We start from the raw sequence: 20,521 nt of genomic DNA on the forward strand, positions 1-20,521 counted from the left end.
TTCTTCTGTGTTTCACAGCAGGGTTTTATAGTAATGCTAGATTAGTCCCACAGGACCTACAAATATTCACCTGCTGCCAGGATGGTAGGTATATAATATTTGCACAAGAATTCACTGGCTGTTAATGTAAGAAACAGGTGACATTTGCTGCTTTCCTCAGCAGCCAGGCATTATTACTTTACCATCTGTGGACCTCTTCAATGTGCAAAATCACTTAAACCCTCTGTGTTTGATGGTACTTATCAAGGTCATGACCAAGTGATGCCAGGGTTCAGCCGTTGGTGCTATTACTTAGTGTTGGTTTTGGGAGGCAGGAATCTCTGCTGCCCGGTCCCGTGCTCACTGCCTTCAGGAGGGCACTGCTGAAATTGAAAGGTCATCAGCTAAATCCTAATGCCATAGAGAAATAGCAGAGCAGGTAAAGACAAGAGGGGACAACTCGGTGAAGACAAACGAGGCTTACCTGCATTCTGTACATATGGTCTGTAAGGTTACTGCTTACTGGTCTCCATCAGTCCAGAAAGCATAAATACGTATTTGCTGTCAAAGCATATGCTAGATTTAAGTAAATGACACAGTGTGCTAGCATTAGGATTGTTTTCTCTGCCAGAGCAAAGGAAACACGTGGGAAGCAAGGAGCAGCAGAAAGCAACTGCTCTGCCCTGACTCCAACCCCGTGCGCTGCCTGTGGCCTTGCCAGAGGGACAGGGTGTACCCTGCTGTGACATCAAGGCAGTGGGGAGCAGGAAGGTGGGAGGAGAGGTGCTGGAGTGAAGCTGAGTTTGGGAAAAGGGGAGGAAGGGTTTTCCCAAACTTCATGTATTTGTCATCTTTGGTTCCCAATAAACAAATTGCTAATGAAATGCATTAAGTTAAATTCCCCAAGCCAAGTCTGTTTTGCCCACAACAGTAATGGATGAGTGTTTTTTCCTGTCTTTACTTCAACCCATGAGTTCTCTTGGTTTCATTCTTCCTATTTTCTCTCATCCTGCTGGGGTGTCGAGCTGTGCGGGCGCCTAGTGCAAGCTGGACCCGAACCCATCACGCTGGCCAGAGCTAGATACCGACTCGTGACAGAACAGGAGTGGCTAGGTGGTTTGCGCCTTTAAACTGACGTTTCCTTATCTCCAACCTATGGGACAGAGGGTGTAAACACGGCAGCGCACCGTCCATCAGCTGTTCCTTAGTGCTGTCAGAAACGTGACAAGGCTGCTGGGAGGCAGGGGGCACAGAGCTGAGCTACGTGTGACACGGGCGCTGCTTACTCCGAACGGTTTTAGCAAAGAGCAGCCCAAAGGGGGTCGGTTCATTTGGGTCTGCGTACAGCTGTGTAGTAATAAAGACAAGCTAGGAAGCGCCACAGAGAGAAAATGAAGTAAGTACTTGAGTCATCCAAAGATGTTTGTAGTGTGACTAGACTACTCTGCGGTAACAAAAGCCCCAGTCTGAGTGTTTTGACCCAGTTAAGCTGCCACAACCCACTACACTGCAACCAGTCCAAGGATAACTGTCTTCTGCCTTGGAAGACAGCAGCTCACAGTCTTCTGCCTCTATCTGAAATACTCCAAAAGCTGAGAACAAGAAGTAATTTATGTGTGAACTTGCCTCAGATTCAAGATTTGAGGATAAACAGTGTCTAGACGCAGGGTCCTATCATGAGAGATACTATGACTGAGCATCAATTACTGATGCACGAGGAATTTAAAAGTGCTTGTTTTCAAGCAGTTACACGTACAATTCCCTGCTGCTTTTTGCAAAGCGTGAGCAGCCTTATGCTCTGGGAATGAAAACCAGCCCTGCTCCAGGAGGACGTCAGCAATAACAGGTATGAAAGACATGCCTGCCTCCCCTGCCCTGTTACGGTAGACAAGTGGCAGTGGAGTACAGTAACATTTGAGAATTGCTCCCATCAGAGCCCTACAGCTGGGATGGAGTTAACTTGGGGGAGTTTCTATCCAAATTCCATGGTTTATGTCCAGTTCTACCCCTGGTTTGCAGAATAACTTTGGCCACCTCCTGTCTTTCTCATCTCACTCTGCAGATGAAGAAAAGCACTCGTGCGAAGTACTAATGTTTGTAAATGTTATGACAGGATGATCTATAAAGTATTTCTAAGTGTTAACTGGGGGAAAGAAATGTGAGGAGAGCAAAGAAAGGAGCGCAGGAAAACAAGAATAGAAGAAACATCACGGGACTGGGGAAACGCTTTTCACCAGCTGTTCCGCGTTACTTCCTTTGTGCATGCTTCACAACATTTCCCTCCAACAATAAAGGAGACCTGTCTTCCTCAACAACAAACAATTAAATTAGCTACCCTAAAATAAGTCTTCGGGTGCGAATGCTTAAGGTCCTGCATCACTGTTTCCTCCCGGCACCCAGCCCGCAGCCCCTCCGCTTGCACGCGGGCCAAGTTTTGACAGATGTCAGATGCACATGTGTGTCTATTTTATAACCACCACATATTGGATTGTACTACAGAAAGAACAGAGGAGCTCTTTATGTATTATCAAGCCATATAAAAGTGACCAAAGCCAATTTTAAGATCTCAGAAGGAAAAGGTTGAAATTTAAGTGAGATCCGCAAATGTTAAATTATGCAGCATGGCTTTTCCAAGGCTTTGAGCTTTGGCGCGAGCAGTTGGATAACCAGTCCGATTCTGTTGCTACTGACTTGATCCAGAAAAATGGTATCATTCCCTAACTCTCCATATTGGTGTCTCTTGTCTGTGCCCATCTATGTAACATGTATGCAGTCCCTGGGAAAAGAGCAAGTTCTGTGCCAGTATGGAGAATTAGGCACTCACAGTACATCAGCCTCGAAAGCGAGGAAGGTACTTTTAATCATGTAACTATTATTAATGTTAGCCTGCTTCATCAATCACAGACAGAGGTCTGTAGATATCCTCTAGTGCTTAGCTCAACTCAGCACATTTTATGGGGCCATCCTTCACAGGACTTTAATCAAAACTCCATGTTTTTGGAACACAGAGGGAGAGATTCTCCTCTTCCCTCACTTTCCTGAGCCCCGAGCATCCCACTCTAAGTCACAATGTCAGGCTGCCTCTGTGCTCCCTGCCTTGCTTGCTGTGAACAGACACTCGTACTGCACTGCCACGGCTTGTCTAGAGTCACATCTTTCCTTTCTCACCAGAGTTTAAGGAATCTACTATCCAGCCACCTCTTTTATAATCGTGCCCGTTCCTGGCCTTCCTGGCCTACCAGTTTTACCAGCTTTTTGTTCAGTTTTTCTTATGTAGGTGTGCCTGGTCCCAGCCACTTCCCAAGCACCTTGCATGATCCTGTATAATCAGGATTTTGACATATCTACTTTCCCATCTGCTGCACCAAATGTTCCTAGACTCGCGTATCTTCGAGCATTCCCTCTAGTAAATGGTTTTAATTAAGGTAAGTCAATCTTCAGCATCTTGCCCCATAGTTGCACATCAGGCACCTTTGCCAAGATGACCCTGTCAGACATCTATTTGGACAGAGAATAATTTTCTCAAACAGCCTGGAAAATATCGTGAGACTGTTGGCAGGACCTTGAGATCTAGTGGGATGTGATCCTTGCCAAAAGCAAACTGAAAGCCAGATAGGGAAAGGTTAAATGCTCAGCCTGGAGCAAAAGGAGTTAATGTGATGCAGGTCCTAGTGAGAGAACTTGCTGAAGGACTTCCAGATGTCTGATGTGGGCCCTGGGGAATCAGTCCAAGAGCAAGAGGGTAAGCACACTCATGCTGGGGAAGAGCAGAGGGTCTGATAATACGCAATGAGCAAACCCAAACCCGATCCTTGTGCACCCTTACTCAACCAACCGGCTACTAACCAGGATGCAGTGCACCTTTGTTACTGTCACATCCGATCAGTGCTGGTCCCTGTCTCAGCCTGACGTTCAGAGCAGTGTACCAGCTCAGCATACCAATCCCCCCACTTTTCTTTGGCAAAGAAGGGCCGTGCTGTGCTCTGTGCGTGGTGTCACAGCTGGGGACAGAGCTACAATGAGCTCCTGTCTTCAGCCTCGCTGACACTGGGGCTGATTTTCCTTCAGGCCAAAGGGGTGGGAATGCCTTCACACACACAGCCTTCAGCAGAGAAGGGATAGAGTGAGCTTAGAGACTGCTTTTAAAATGGGAAAAGCACCTTTTCTTCCCACACTGCAAAGTGGAACCGACTGATGCAAACCCTGGCTGCAAGCCTTCGATGCTGTGGAGCTCTGTCCTTCATCTCCATCACCTTGCTGAGGACATGGGGACTTCAGGCAGCTGCGGGTAGAAGATGATGGCCACGCAACTTAGGTTTTCTATGCACCCCAGGAAGATGGGGCTAGAGCAGGCCTAGGCAGGGTGCAACTGTTTCGATCCATTTAGCAATGGATGGTGACTGAAGGCAAGACCCAGCATTGCAGACTGCAGCATCTATAAGGTCACTAGTCTGGATGCTGTCTCTGCTGGGAGCATTACTCATTCTCCAGTGCTGCCGATCAAGCTCAGCGTTGCAAGAGCAACAAGCAGAAGCAAAGACTTCCCTGGGCCTGCCTGTCTGCAGTGAGACTGGGTGAGAAAAGTTCACCGTTGCTTGGGGTAGCAAAGAATGGACCATTTATTTACTGCTTTTTCTTTTTATGGCTTTTTTTTTTCCCCACAGGAATAGAGGAGGAACCTTTCATCTGTGAGTGACAGAAATATAGCCTGCCTTCTGCTCTTGCAATGTTGCACATGTTACACAGTCAGTAGCCTCAGACCGAGACCCGGAACACATCTGGCCCTCACAGCAGACCTTGCTGCAAGGTGAATGAGCTCAAAACAGCTCAAGCCAGGAGGAATGAAAGCATCAAATCTGCTATGCAAGACTGGGAAATGAAGAAAAGTCCTGAAACTGTGCCTAAAGCAAAAGCCCACCTGTTCCGCAGACCATCTTTTCATGCCCTCCCATAAAAGAGAGGCACTGAACTGCTGCCAGGGTTAGGAGTATGGGCAAAAGTAACTTGTAAACTAAATTTTTCATTTCTTAAGATTGAATACCAGTTTCAGCTGTGATGCTAGCTTTGCATATTCACAGATTCACAACATGTCCTCATGTAATACTCTATAAAATGTCGCTGAAGCTGCAGGTACGCACCCTGCACACCGAGTTTGTTTGAGAGAACTTAGCGACGTGCGGTATGGCTTTTATTATCCTTACTGGAATGACAACACAGCTGCTTCCTGTGTATGACAAATGTACTTCTTTCAGTCGGGGGTGGGGTTAAAAGAGGTGATTCAGAGATACCAGCCAACTGCACGCACTTCACAACATCTGGGTAAAGTCAAACAGTTCAGCTGGATTTGGCTGAGGAGAAGGGCTGTGCAGCTTGGGAGCTGCAGGAGGGATAACTGCCTTCTGCAGGGTGGCTGAGCCTAGACCCCTGTTCAGCAAGCTCCAGCATCCCTGCAAGTTTTCCTTTCACTCCTTAAGTGCCAGATATGTTTTCAAGACTGTACCAATTCAGAATCCTTTCCCCCTTCTGCAAGGGGATCTGTGTGTCTATTTTGCCATGTATACACACCCGTTTACAAAAGGGAGGTATTTAGAGTCAAGTCTGCAACAGAGCCTGGATTTAATTAAGATGTCAGAGCAATGAATCAAGCCAAAAGGAAGAATTGCCAGAAAATACAGATCTTTCCTCCCATTCCCCTTCAGCAAAAGGACACAATCTGTGGACTTACCGCGGCAGCCCCAGCCACATAACCCAGGAAGGTGACCACTCGCTGCTCTCGGGGGACACCTGTGTGGCCTCCGGCAGTGGCAGACAGCCTCGCTCCTCCTGGGCTTCGCACGCTCTCATCTCCAGGGCTTTGAGCACCACCGATGAGTTGGTGTTTTTCAGCAGGGCGACAGCTTCGCTCCGGCTGACCCCTGTCAGGTCAATCCCATTCACATTCAGGAGGATGTCACCTGAGACCAATAAAAATGGATGATGATAACCCCTGCAAGTGTTTCCAGGATCCCTTCCCCACCCCCACATATAAGCAAGTCAAAGCCACAGCCAAGAACTTGCTGCCTGACGAAGCTGTTTGTAAATCTTGTTGTTTAACGTGGATGTAAAGCATATGCTAGTAAACATGCCACAGGCATGAGGGAAGGGGCTAGATCCCTGTACACTGGTGCATCACCGGGCTGGATGGTGGCTTTGGTTCTGGTTTCTTGTCACGTCACATCCTGCATCCAGAGCCAGACGGCACAGCTGGGGTGCTGCTGTACTGAGCTTCGGTACAGGCACCTAACACTAGCCCAGGGCTCCAAAGCAAACTTCCAGCTAACAACTTTTGTACTCAACCTGAGCTTGAAACCTGAAATCTTGAAGGTGGCTCTCCCAGCACACCCTAAGCTAAGGACTGCCGCTCCAGCTGGCTCTTTGTGAAGTTTGCTTTGTGGAATAACGTATTATTATTTTAATGTTAATGCCTGTTTGAATAGCCGCAAGCCAAGACATGTTTCTGTGTGCCTTATTTATAATGTGGCCACAGCAGCTTCAGAGGAAAACACAAAGATGACCTCAATTACTACAGCGAGAACAATAAAGACATCATTAATGTCATGCAAGCAGCTATGGTGCCAAGTGCTCTGGCTACCCTTCATGGCATGTTCCAACACTAGGGCTTCCCTGGGTGCCCTCTGCGCCTCACCTGCATGCTCCTCCAGGTAGCGGCTGTATTCACCGGCAGTCCAGGCAGCATGGCATGAACATTAACCTCTTCTTGTGGTCTGCCCCGATGAGACAGACAACAGCCTAAGGGCTGCTCTAAACTCTGGAGTCTTATGGTGCTGTTATAACATCACATATTCATTTGTTTCTAATTTTATCAAATTAACTAGGCCAAATTTTCCGTGCTGCCTCATGATGAATAATTTTTTGGAAAATGTATCCCACTGAGAGGTAGTGATTTCCCAGCAGGAGAAAAGGGGAAACCTTCTGGTTTGCTCCTGTTTTCGTGTTCTTACATGGGTTTTGATGAGCAGCCATAGCTCCTGCAAAAGGAAGGCTCTCACATGTCCCCATACCAGGTGCTGCAACCCAGGTTCATGGGGCTCAGCTGGGCTGCAGCTATTCTGCCCCACTTTTGGCTGCCTTCACTTTGCTTGCACTCAGGATTTCCCTGCAGCTTTTGGGCAGTGACTATGCTGAAGATGGCTGTAGGGGATGAAGGACAAAGGGACAGGGAGCTGTGTGGTTGCTGGATGCAGGGGACCGAGGTACTTGTCTCTTGGAGATCTAACAGCCTGAAAACTGAAAGTTTCATCATTCCTCTATTGCCTACCTATTCCCACAAAACCCACTGATAAAGTATGCTCCTCACCTTACTCTAAATGTTTATTTATGCAGAGGGGGAGAAGCTATTAATTTTATCATTCTGTTACATCAAAAGCCAAATGGAGTTATGAAGCCAATATTTCCAGATACGATACAAAACCAGAAGGCATTAACATTGCTTCATATATGATGGGAATGCTGCTCCTTTATATTTCTTTCAAAGCCATGAATGATATGACAAACAAGCACAAAAATTTATATTGAAGACCCATGAAGGTTGCACAATGAAGATTTCAGTAGTTAGCAGATGGTAGTGCAAGCTCATTTTCATGTGAAAAACTTTTTTTTTTCCTATCAGAACATGCCTACATCCCACTTCACAGAGATGGTTACTGCTGCAATTTTACCTTTCCTGGTAGCTGACTCAAGACCCTCTAATCTGATGCATCCCAAAATCTCTGGGATGGGTGAAGATGTCAGGCTGTGGTGCTGTTTCATAACTCCCCTGTTTTTCAAAGCAAGCCTTTGAATCAAAGCAGGCTTTCAAAATCCCCTCTTTTTACCTGTTTTTATCCTGCTGTCTCTGCTGATAACTCCTCCAGGTTCGACACTTATCACATAGATAGGCAAATCCCATTCCCGGTTAGATGCTCCGCCTGCTACAGTCATTCCCAGCGATTCTGTGTTATCTTTCCGGACAGCCACCACCTTCTCGTGACAGGTGACGGTGTGAAGGGCACTCTACGATGGAGAGAACAGCAACAACAAACACAGTGGACATGGGGACCTCCCTGGCAGATTAGGCATTTTCTACTGGAATGAATATTCGTGGAGGGAATACCAAAGCACTTCACAGCTGCCTGCCATGCCTGGCCAGATGGCAGGCATGATTCTCTTCGGGTTTAGATATCTACGTAGTCAGAGCTACTGCCAAGATAACCCATGCTTTAATAGTTAAAGTCAGGCACTGCTCCCAAAAAAATAAGTGTTTTAGGGTTGAGACTAATAGAAGCAGGTCTTTGAAATGTAAATAAGGAATCTGATTTTTTTTTTAAAAAAAAAAAAAAAAAAGTTCTTGATATTAATATCACTAGTGGTCCCCATATCTTTGACTATCAGGTCACAGTTTTTATCTTGCTGTTTGCAGTCTGAACGTCATCTGTATAGTTAATGAGAAATGGCCCTGGGTTAAAGGAATAAAACTCTTGGGGACAGGTCAGAAGATAGACACTTCATTTGCTCTTCCAGATTGCTGTGTTTCGGTGTAAGTTACTGGTGGGAATAAACTTGAAGAGTATGTGTTTCTGTTCAGGAAAAGAGAAGAACATTTACAGAGTGAAGAGCCAGCAGCTTCCAGGGTGCTTTTCCTAGTGCTTGTGCTTAAAAGGTCACTTTGGGACAGTCATCCCCCCATTCCTCTCCCTGAACAGGAAAAGCTACATACACATCGCTGGTCATGCAACAACAAGTGTATGAGCAAGGGTGAAAAAAATTCACAGGCAGCCTTGGGATGGAAAGGCAACAAACACAAGCTCCAACAAAACCCAGGAACCGAATGTTACATTTACAAATGAGTCCAGCTCTTACAGAAGAGTTCAAGACAAGGATGCTTCTCCAGAAAATCTGGCGTTAAATGTTAATCGCTTTGATTTCCTTAAGCATCTCATAAGCTCTGCTACCGACATCAACTCTTGAAGATCCCAGCCCTTCTTGAAGGAACAGCACTATCCATTCCACGCTCATACGTAGATATAATAGCACACTGCTAAATACATTTCAAATGTATATTAAAAAAAACTCTCAGCCTTCTAATTCACAAGTGTAAACTCACAGTTATAATATGCAAAAATAATCTATAAAACTTATTTAAAGCCACATCAATATCTTCTTAGAAACCCAAGATCCCAGAAAGATATTCATTGCACCTCGATTCCTGGGCCAGCAGCACAGAAAGCAGAGCAGGCGAGCCCACAGCTGCTCCCGCAGTGACAACAATGGCCAAAGGAATAGGGTGGCAAGAAGTTTTTATGGCAATAAGGCAGGCTCTGTCTTTGTTTTGTGCTTTTTTAAAAGGTGGAACTAACTCCACATCATGATTTCTGCAATGCAACATCGACAACAAAACCCAGAACCGTTTAGCAGATTAGCAGAGGATCTCTAGGTGCTTGACCAGAAGAACATAGCTGCCACAGAGCTCCAGGAATAAAACGGCAGAGAGCTCAGTGGAAAAGGTTTTCTCTTGGTCATCAGGACAAAAACCAAAGTGATATATCCAAACAAGTATATCAGATCTGATCCATGCAGAACACAGACCCTGCGTCAGAGTGGCTTATGGCTTGCAAATGAACCCAATTTTCTGAAGGTTTTACAACATTGCCTTTAAAAAAATATATATATATGTTCTACTCCAGATAATTTTAATCTTTCACTTTTTCCTTTTTTCAAGGTATAAACGTTTTAAACACAGTACTTCTAGCTTAGGGCAAACTAAACAATGTTTCATCCACAGTTGTCCGAAAACATTGTCCTTTTTCTCTTGGGAAGGAATGGCGTTCCATTAGGAAAAGACCACTTCCTGAAGCATGTGGAATAGGGGCAAGACTAATTTTCACAAAGATGCAGTCTGAAATTTTGTAGCAAAACATGAAATTGGAATTAGCCTTGCAACTCTGAGTGTTCAGAGAAATCCTGTTATTTATGCAGCGTCTATCACGTCTGAGACACCAAAAACATTAGCCGATACACTGGCTAATGCTCTGTTTTTGAGGAATCTGCACCGAGAGAAGCAGATTTCAAAGCAGTGCTTGGTAACAAATTCTCCTGTTACATTTAAATGAAAAATCATAGAAGAACTGGTAATTGTGTGCTCAGCCATGTAGGACCCATTTTCCTTTGAAGCCACTCTTCCACATGTCATTTTTTACGTGGTTGTAGATAGAAAGGAATTGGGGTGACTTGGCCGAGACGAAGGCAGTGATGAAAGGAAAGTAAAGACTTTCTCAGTAAACACACATAGAGCTTTCTTGGAGGTACAACTGATAATGAGTAAACCAGTTAAAAGGCAATGTTTATCAGTGACTGCATTTCAATGCATTCTCTTCTAAACAATTGTCCTTTTCTGTCATTTTGAAATGACCTCAGAGGTCAAGAGAAGAAAAACATAACAGTTCATCTCCTCCTTTTTCAAGTTTTTTTTTCTTTTCTTTATATTTACTGGAAAATAAATATTTACAGCATGTTGTCACAACATCAAAGCCATGACACGTGTCTTGCAGGCAAAAGACATAGCTTGTGGGTTTGGAAAATGTACTTCACCTGAAGGCTAACCTGCCCGTATGGTCTGAAAACATTGCGCAAGCAACAGGGCAACAGATTTGTTTTAAGTACTAGACAATTTGTTAGAAAGGAGTAAGAAAACAGTTCCAATTAAAAACAAGTGCTATTTAATTAATGGCAAAGCTCCCACTGACTTCAAAGAAATAGAATCTGGCCCGTTTATGCATTACAGCCCAGCTTAACAACCTCAGCTGCACGAGAAAGGTTTCTGACATCTTCTCTTTTCCCAACCAGCAGCCAGAACAGCTTGGGCTGTGTTCCCCTGCCTCAACACAGGAAAACCACCCGGTGAGAGCCTGGGCAGGACCCGTCTGCTGTCACACCATACACCCAGTGTCACTGCCGCTGGAGAAGGACACGGTCACTGCAGACTGTCCTCCTCCTGCCCCAGTGCCACGCTGGCTGCGTGGCTGGTTGCCGCTGGCCCTACAGAGCCGCCTCCTCACACTTCCCAGATGCGGGCAGGCTGTCACGAGGGCAGCGCCTCGGCCAAACGTGGTTCCTGAGCTGCTGCGTGAGCAAGGCGGCTGCTGGAAGCTAGAGTTTATTTTTGGTGCTGACTACAGCCTTCAGAGCAGATCTCAGCCCACATTTACATATGTGCTCTACAGCGAGAGCTGCTTCCTTCAATGAGAACATTCCTGACCTGCTGATATCACCTCTTACAATAAGCTCGGGGGACAAAAACCACCTTAACATTTACCAGAATTCAAGTCAGTCAGCAGTTTCTATATCAATCACACATAAAGCAGTCCCGCTGGTGGCAGGAGACTCATCAAGCCACACACATGTAGAAACTCCTTTGACAAGGGAAGCCAGGCAGCAAGCAATGCCGTGGTTTTGAGCAGGAGCGTGCTCTGTGTTAGGACGCTGTACAGGCCCTAGGCTTGCAAGCATTACTCCTGCACTAATGTCTGTTTAAAAGCAAGTAACATTTTAAGTCTGCCAAAACCTAGAGTTTAAAGATCTTGAATTGCAAATGATGTTCCGTTAAACCTTCAGCAAAAAGGCATGAGAAATTCAAACCGACAGAGTCATACCCTAAAAAAGGGCAAGTAACACTCCAGTAATGATTATATCAGACCAGAAGCCCACAGCGCATGCAGCTCGTTGTGTCCACCGGCTGACTGGTCTCCTGACCTATTGCCAGAGCATTTTCTCCCATATAAGCCATCCACTGCACACTCACAAAGCTGAAGGGAGCTAAGAAGAGCTCAGAATTTTCTTTTTTGGGCCGTGATCTTCCCTGGGAAGTGCCCAAATGGTGGCACTGGACAGAAGCCTGTAGCAGCACACCCACTCACGCACTTACGTAGCACCCACCTCTTGTAGCAAACTGGAAAGCCCCCTGAAAGCCACAACCTATACAAGAAAAGATTGTTCACTTGTCTTTAAAGGACTGTTGCTAGGTCAACAGCAGCCCTTCAGTCTCACAGCTACCCAAAATAATGTTGGATTTACCACGAATTGCCATCTCGCACCTCTCAGTACAGGAAGAAAAAATTATGATCTAGAGCAGTTTGTGGAAGACAAGTCATGCTCCCAAATAACCCCATGTGGTCTCAGTTAATCAGATCAACACGGTAGAGCTAGCAGGTGCCCGGAGCTTCACTTAAAATCATACAGTAGCAATACAAGTTAGTTGCTGTCCTACACATATCTCCCTGAGGAAATCATTACTTCATTAGACAGTAATGCCTTGCAGATGCATGATTAGTTGGGCACTATTTGCTACTGGGAAGTTACTACTGAGCATTGACTCTGCTTTCTGGTTTAATTCCTGCTGATCCAGTCTCATCTAACAAGGGCTGTGGTTGTGACATCATGGAAAAGGAAAACTAAAAATAGATACATAGACACTAGTATATTTTTACACATTAAAAACACTGAATAATGTAGTTTTTTAAAAAAATAACACCTGGAAAAAAATGGGTAACTGAAAGCATTTATAAAACGCAGAGCTAGGCTTGTCTCCTGGCTGCCAGCTGTGCACCCGATCTGACAGCTGGTTCAGTCTGAAGGTCCCTTTAAGGACACATCTGGTTGCCCATCAGGCAGGATGGATTTAAACCAGCCCTGCCTGTCCACCTCCCTGATGCACCCCTGGCATGGGTGGTCTGGTGACCAGCCCACAAGGGTTTGCACAAGTGGTGACACAGACCGAATAATGTAAATTGTCCAAACACGTGACTTTAAACTTGGTGAAATAAGTTCAGCTCCTGCAAGAACATACCTTGTTCTGTCTATAGTGCAAAGAATATCACAGAGTATACACCAAAGAGGTATTTTCAGAGCTCTTGCTGCATTGGTTTCTTCTTTAAAACCTCATATATTTGACTGTGAGTGTCTCTCTGACTTAAGCAGAGGTCATACTGCAAGTCTAAATGCACTAAACACACAATGTAGCTGGGTACAGAGGAGCAGCTGGAGGGACAGTTTGGCAACCAGAGCCATGTCTGGGTGAGATGGTCGCTCTGTGTTGCACGGTCCTTGCAGCCCCCATCCCATGCGAATGCCAGGTGCTGCCGGAGCAGAACCAACGTGTTTTGGGTCCAAAACCTCACAGAAGGACAGCGTGCTCGCAGCAGCCATGGAGACCCCATCCCCTGCTCCCACAGAACTGCCAGCCAGGTCAGAGCACGAGTATCTTAAGAAACAAGCAACAGAGTAATAATTACCTTAATTTTCAAGCAGCTTATGGGAACCTCTCGGGCCATCTCATGAAAGGGCTTTTCCTGAAGGCTTTAGCCCAGGTGGAGAAACCTCACATAAGCCTTTTTTTTTTTTTTTTTTTTTTTTATCGTAGCACATGTCCCTGTGCTGGCTTGCGCCGTCAGCCAGGTCCGTGCCCATGGCCAGGATGCTGTGCACACATCAGCCCACTGCCCCACCACTGCCCTGGGCCTTCTCCTTCCCTCCCCAAGCCAGATGGAGTCAAGGCAGAAGCACTGTATAAATAACGAGGAACACAGCTTTTCCATTTCTGTTGCAAAACAAGACATGCTTCTTCTGGTGACAGAAACCAGAGATAACACCCCAAGACACTAAAACGCTAGCTACCCTCCCAGCCCCCTGTCCCACAGACTCCAGGAAAAGTCCCCTCACCTTGCCAGGGTTGTTTCTCTCGGAGGGACCGGGCTGGGGGTTGCTGCCGCTGTAACTCCAGCCCGTCTCCTGCAAGATGTCAGGGGTCTGCTGCCTGGTCTGCCGTGACACGATGAAGTGAACCTGCTTCTCACTGGCCTGTGGAAGGAGGGACAGCATGAACCCACTGCCCTGGCACGACAAACCCCTGCGCTTCAGCCCCAGACAATTCACAAAATGCAAGGTCCCAGTTAAGCATTGGTTTGGATTTCACACCTAACAAGGTTGCAATGACATAAAGCAGCAGCATCAGTTCAGATCAATGAAGTCCATAAAAATTTACTGCCAGTTACTTAATACTTCTTTCAAAAATTTGGTGTTAACTCTGAAAAACATTTCCTACCTGCCCCAAATTTGGCTGGAAGGAGTGATCCACCAGGGTGAGTGCTGATCAGCTCTCACATACACACCTGCCTGCAGACAGGAACTGAAAAAGATGCAATTAACCCTGTAACGAGGGATGTGATCAAGGCTTGGCTGGTGAAAGTGGGGAATAAACAATGTAACTGAGTCCACCTGCATGCAATAAGCATGACAAATGTAAGGCAGCTTAAAGGAAAGGGTGTGAAACCATTTTGAGAAGTAAAATCCCATTGCATCAGGGTACAGAGAAAGTGGGAGGGCACAAGCAAGCACAAAGAGTAATGGAGTTTAGGATGAGAAACTAATCCAAGCTCTCACCCTTGGAACAGGAGCTGCAAAACCAATTAACCCCAAATAAGCTCAAAATGCTTCTGGGCCTTTTTGCACAATGCAGTAGTAATACTTATGTGCCTGAGAGATGCTGCAAAGCTTCTACTAGGTTATGTCTGCTCATTATTTTAAAGATGCTCTCTGTGTGTGCCTTATATTAGTGTTATTAATTCTGTGTACAGGTGGATTTTTTCTGTCTTATTGAATCATTTGCTTCCCTAGAAGCAAATGGCTTCATTCATCCCTCAGCGAGGCTTGTATGAATCTGTTCAAGACAGCAGTGATGCAAAGATAGAGCAGAGAGAGAGTGGGGTTTAACTGGGTAAATCATAGATGTCTGCTGTAAGGGCAAACCAACATACTGAACTGAACAGCCTCAATGCTATAGAAGCATACTCAGAAGATAAAAAAAATTAATCCTCTAATCTCTTTCTTTCCAGGCTAAAGACCCTGGTGTTTGTGGCAGGCAGAAGGGCTAGTCTCCAGAGGGACTCCTGCCTGCTTGCTCATAGGTTATTATTGAGTGACTACTCAGTATCTAACGTGGAGCCCTCCACAAGCACGTCTGGAGGTCTGATGCCCCTGGGGCTGCAGTGGTGATGCTTGTTCGTATTGCAGCCCCAGGGGCATCAGACCTCCAGACCCGCTGGCTGGCTCACTGACATGCCCTGCTTGCTGGGGAGAAACTCCAAGGAAAGCTGGCATAGAAAAAGCAGCTGGAAACCAAACCCAGATCCAGTTGCGCTATTGAAATCAAATCTCCCACAGACAATTAACAGAAGCCAGAGGAGGCCCCTGGGATTTTTGTTTTTATAGTTTGGTTTGTCTTTTCTGGAGCTGGATTCAATAGTAGTAGCTGAGAGTTAAAAAATGCTTCTGAAAAATGTCATTGTAGTTTAAAAAAAAAAAAGGCAACCTACCTCTCCTAAACTGCCACCTTCAAGCCTGAAATCGCATGTTCAGGCTGTGCTATTTCCAGGGAAGGTGATATCTCGGTAAAAAATGTGCACTTCTTTATTACTTTCCCAGAATCTTGGGGGATGTTTTTTCACCAGCAACTCACACCTCCACAGCTTCATTTGGTACGTACACACATATTTCAGAATAACTTTCTAGGTATTTTTACCAGGTCTGTTTTTATGGAATATTAATTCCTGGACTCTGGACTCAGCTGGTACCCAAAATCAGAATGCTGTATCTTGGGAGAAAGGAAACCACGCTGGTCCCTAATTTGCGATACAGTTGGGGTGGTACCGAACAGTACGTGACTAAACCTCCTAAGGGCATACAGGCCCATGGAAATCCAGTTTTCTCTGAAACAAACGACTTCAACTTATGCAACTCCTGTTTAAAGCTCATCTGCTGCCACATGGTTAGTCTCAAAGTTGGTTATTTAGAGGAGGGTTGTAAATGTGATTAATTCTTGTGGAACGGCTAGCAAAAGTTCAACAAGAGTCTCTCTTGCAATGTCACATTTGTCTCCAGGTCAGTCAAGTTGAGTAATTTCTCAGAAGTCCAGCATGTTTTAAAAAGTTATCCAAACAACAAGACCAGGTTTTGTATTTACGTACTTCCATATAAAAACCCATTAACATTTCTACCGATCAGAATATTAGTTACTGCTTCATTCTGATCCTCCCTCCCTCCCTCTTACCACTTGTTTTTCCTACAATTACTTCTCTGTATTTTATGCTGAATCAAGAATTAAAGAAATGAAGTTAGCTTTAAGACCAAATGCAATAATAGCCAAAACAATCCACTAGAATTAAAAATTGTGTTACAGCCAAAGCAAAGAGAGGCAGAGACATGGTGGCAAACTTCTGAGCACCCAGTAGGGAACTGCATCTTAAAAAAAGTCAAGAGTGCTGCTCTTGGCAGAAGCTGCCCCATCACTTGCAGGGATGATGGAAAGTGGATACGCTCTGCATCACGACCTGCTTTCTGCTGGCAGCGGTTGTCATGATGGAAAGGGGGTCGTGTGCCCCTTGCAGCTGCTCCAAACTGTGGCAGGGGAAAAAGGGAGAGAGGAGGGAGAACGTCTGGGGGCAGTAATGTCTGGCTCAACCCGTGCAGCTTGGCTTGATGTGCTCACACAAGCACCCACTGATCTGTTACCTTGTTCCTTTTCTTGTTGCTCCCATGGAAAACAGATGTGGAATGTCACGTTATTTAGATTAAAAGTGCCACATCTGACACAAGGCCATGACTAAAGATGACGCGACAAATGGGAAGCAGCAAACTCCAAGTGTTACGATGTGTGCACGTTCCTAATTAGCACTTATGTGTTTCCTTCGTTTCAGTTCTTGTGACTGAGCTTATAAACAGCCAGACACCTAATCTACTGATTAACAACTGCTTCACATATGCTAATGTATGATTGCTAAAGGCTGAAGAATCAGATCCATCTCAATTATTCATTATTTAGAAGTCAAAACTGATCAGATTCCACAGGAATCTGATGTTCTCCCAGCTGTGTTTGCCCTAACAAGCCACACCACTTTTTAGTGAATGTTAGTTCCGTTTTTCAAGAAACCGATGGTGTATTTGAAGCTTCCACCACCGTTAATTTGAAGAGCTCAATGTACTGTGAGTGACACATGCTGAGGTCTCAACAGGCAGGATACTGTTGAGAAATCAGAGGACACAGTAAAACATCCCTTCGTGTAAGAAGCAAATGCAAAACACTTGTGGCTTCAGTATAATGGTTTTTCTCTGGCGTGACATGGAAACAGGAAAGGCAAATGATAATTGATGAAAAAACATGACAAAAAAGACACAGGTTCCTGGAATTTTGCATTAGACAAATGTGATTCATAGAGCTCACATCAATGCGATGTAATCCTGGCTGTTTGGAAACCTGAGTCTCCCCTTTGATGGGCATGTTGTTTAAATTCCCAGGGACTGGTGTGCATTTCAAGTATTATTATAAATAACATCCACTCTTTGGAAGCCAATAAGAGCTTTAGTTGCGTTTTTAAACACTTGTGTGTGAATGGTCTCATTAGTCATTTTTTCCATTTCATCTCTAGGCTGCATGTGTTTTTTGCTTATGAAGCACTGCTGCCTTGTTTTGTAGCCATAAAAAACTGTTCCAAGAATACCAATTTTTTAGAAAGGTTTTCATTCCAGAGTTGTTCCCCTTGGAGAATTTAAATCTCCCCCCGATCCTGTCGCCTTCTGCTCCCAGTTAGTGAGCTACATAAAATAATCCAGAAAGATGCTGGACCAGAATTTCAACAACTGGCATTGTGCAAGGGGATGCCATTTTCTTTACCTATGATATAAACTTCCCAATAAAAATTGGCTACAGCCAGCTGTGAATTTATGCTAAAGAAGGAATCCTTTCCACAAAATACAGGGATTTTAATGCTTCTTTCAGTGTGACTCATGTGACCCTGATAATACCTGTCAGAAAGGGGAAGTAGCCAGCCTCATTTGACATCTTGCTATTGATGCACATGAAATTCTTCAGTAAGTGAACACTCTGCATGCCTCCAAATGAAATGTAAAATTGCACAAGCATAATAACTGCTATAAATATGAGATAAAGCAACAAAAGATTCTTGGCTTTGTTTGTTATGTTGAAGTTTTCTAAAAACATAGGCTGTAAAGAAAGAAAACAAATGAAAATGGTTCTGGAGGGGCAATTAGGCAGAAGCTGGCTGATCTTGTCGCTGAGAAAGGCACAGGGTTCTTTTCTAACAGTTTTGTGGTAAGACTGTTTAGCTGTTGCAGAGGCACTGCTTTAGTTCTCCGTGCGAGTCTAAATAGAAATTTATAAAAACTGTAGCTACAGATCCATTTTTTCCAAAACATCTGTGTTTCCATATGCTAGATTTAGGTAAGAAATATCTACAAGGTATGCAGTACCTTCAGTTGTAAAACACACCCATGGGAAACCATCGAGGCTGGGAAGATGATGTTTATCCTGAAACATGCTGTCCATTGCCTTAGGCTGCTCTGGCTTGCTCCAGGGCTGCACCAGGAAGCACTGTGGCTCCTTCTGCGCTGGAGGAGTCAGGACCCAGCTGGACCGAGTGCTCCCAGGTTGCAGGCTGGGCAGAGTTTTGGCAGATAGCATCACTCTTTGGTGATGCACAGAGTGTATGGATGTTTACATTGATCTGTACCTTACAAAGCCTGATGGTAGCAGGCATCATTGCAAGAGTCCATACCCACATTCATCCTTGTACCCACAGTGAAACCAGGGAGCTTTTAGAGGTATAAAATCCAGTCTGAGCTCAACACATCTCCTTCACTCCCACAAATACACACACATTAATTTTGGCCCCTGTTTTGCAACGGCTGGTGAAAATACACTACTTGGTTTTTGCAAGGTGTAAACACCGGCGTTAAAGTGGTGGTGACGAACCTGTATCAGCTGGGCTGCACTCTCTGGACTGCCATATCGATGGTCGTGCCCATTGATGGCCAATACCCGGTCATTCTCCTGAAGCTGTCCATCACGGGCAGCCACACCTCCTTCCAGCAAGTTGAAAATAAATACCCCCGGTTCATCGGCCTTGCGGACCAGCTTTATTCCCAGCTGCTCGTCCGGACTGCTTTTGTTTAGCACAACATGGAAACTGTCATCCCTATTGCAGTGAGCATCAAGGGAAAGTCCGCTGTTCCGGCATCGGTACCTCTGCTCTCGGAGCACTGTCAGTCGGAGCACGTGGCAGGGTTGCTTCAGGATTGACAGGGCGTAGTTGTGAGGCACGTTTTTGATGTCCATGCCATTTACCTGCAAGAGAGAAGCAGAAATCAGCAACAGAAAGACCATCGAATCTGAACTGGCACTGGAGAGGGCAGATCTGTTTACACAGATGTCTTCATAAGAAGTGACGTGCGCTATTTCAAACTGTGTCACACAGGAGGCCAAGTTTGTGGTACAAAACAATCTTCCCCCCAAGGAAAGGACGTGCTGTACAGACACTTTCTGCCTTTTTTTTTCCCCCTTTCTCCCTGATAGTCTCCAGACATACATGTTATTTTTCAGCTTTATTATTGCTTTCCCAAGCTCCAATATACTTTCATATATCTTAGTTTTATTCCACAAGCTTCTGATTTCAAACTGCCTTGCCAGCCTTTGCTTTCACTCCCACCACTTCCCTGCTGTTTCTCTTCTTCATTATCTCCCAGCTGCTCTGGGTACAGTAAAAAAATGTTCCCCACTAATGAACCTCTAATTAAAATGAAGAAAAGAGCCTCCAGTAGAAGTTTAAATGCCCTGGATATTTACTAGCAATTATGCTGATATACCATACCAGAGAATCAAGCTTTTTACATTTCTCAGTGTTTTCCAGGTAAGGTTTAAGATGGTAGTAAAACTGCCTAACTGCCACTTCTTTAATTTGTCTGGGGAAAAGAAAAAGAGCGAAAAAAAGAGCTTCCAGTCAATCCTGTCATGTCCGTGTGTGTAAGAGTGACTAGGCATTACACTTTATCACTGCTAAATGAAAACCAGTTGCAAGGTTGTAATTCATTGCTGGCTGGAAAACCCAAATCAGACAAGTTATTTCCATGTAGTTTTACATTGCACAGGTTGAACCATTTAAATATTAGGAAACATCTCCAAACTGCAACAGAAATGTTCCCCAGCATGGACAAAAGCGTTTGACTGTTTTTGCTGACTGCCCATGTGGGCTTGACGGGGTTGTCCCACTGTGGTCTGACGGGGGGCCTGCACCCCTGGAGACACAGCTCAACTAACTTTAAGCTGCCAGCTTGGGTACCATGGATGGCATGAACTGCACCAGCATGGGGCTGAAATTGCTGGGAATCCTCAGTAAACCCCTGGGCAGTCAGCCACAGCCAGGGAGAGCTGAGCTGGGCCTGTCCGTGCTGCAGTCACAGCTTCCCACTGCAGTTTGGATGTGCCCTGAAGGCACAGTTTCGGCTCAGCAGTGCCATTAACCCTGCTGCTTTGTGTTGGCACCAGGACAAAAAGCCTCCCCAAAATGCACGATGGGGTGACAGTCCTCCAGCTACCGCCTGGAGCCACACTCCAGAGGCATGTTTAAATGGTGCCAGAGCGAAGTATGCCCACATCATGATC

The 20,521-nt window shown here is 45.3% G+C and overlaps 1 protein-coding gene across 5 annotated transcripts in view; it reads right to left on the minus strand.

Moving 5' to 3' along the window:
• The window catches only part of LNX1 (ligand of numb-protein X 1), an 84,483-nt gene that overhangs the window by 3,530 nt on the left and 60,432 nt on the right, over positions 1-20,521 (minus strand). For all 5 annotated transcript variants that reach the window (XM_040595638.1, XM_040595648.1, XM_040595667.1 and 2 more), the window contains 4 exons: positions 18,836-19,207; positions 13,732-13,869; positions 7,854-8,031; positions 5,705-5,933 (listed from right to left, as the gene is read on the minus strand). In XM_040595638.1, coding sequence (XP_040451572.1) covers positions 5,705-5,933; positions 7,854-8,031; positions 13,732-13,869; positions 18,836-19,207 — 917 coding nt within the window. The remainder of the gene's footprint in view (positions 1-5,704; positions 5,934-7,853; positions 8,032-13,731; positions 13,870-18,835; positions 19,208-20,521) is intronic.

The sequence above is a fragment of the Falco naumanni genome, chromosome 1, assembly GCF_017639655.2.
Source record: "Falco naumanni isolate bFalNau1 chromosome 1, bFalNau1.pat, whole genome shotgun sequence".
NCBI classification, from domain to species: domain Eukaryota; kingdom Metazoa; phylum Chordata; class Aves; order Falconiformes; family Falconidae; genus Falco; species Falco naumanni.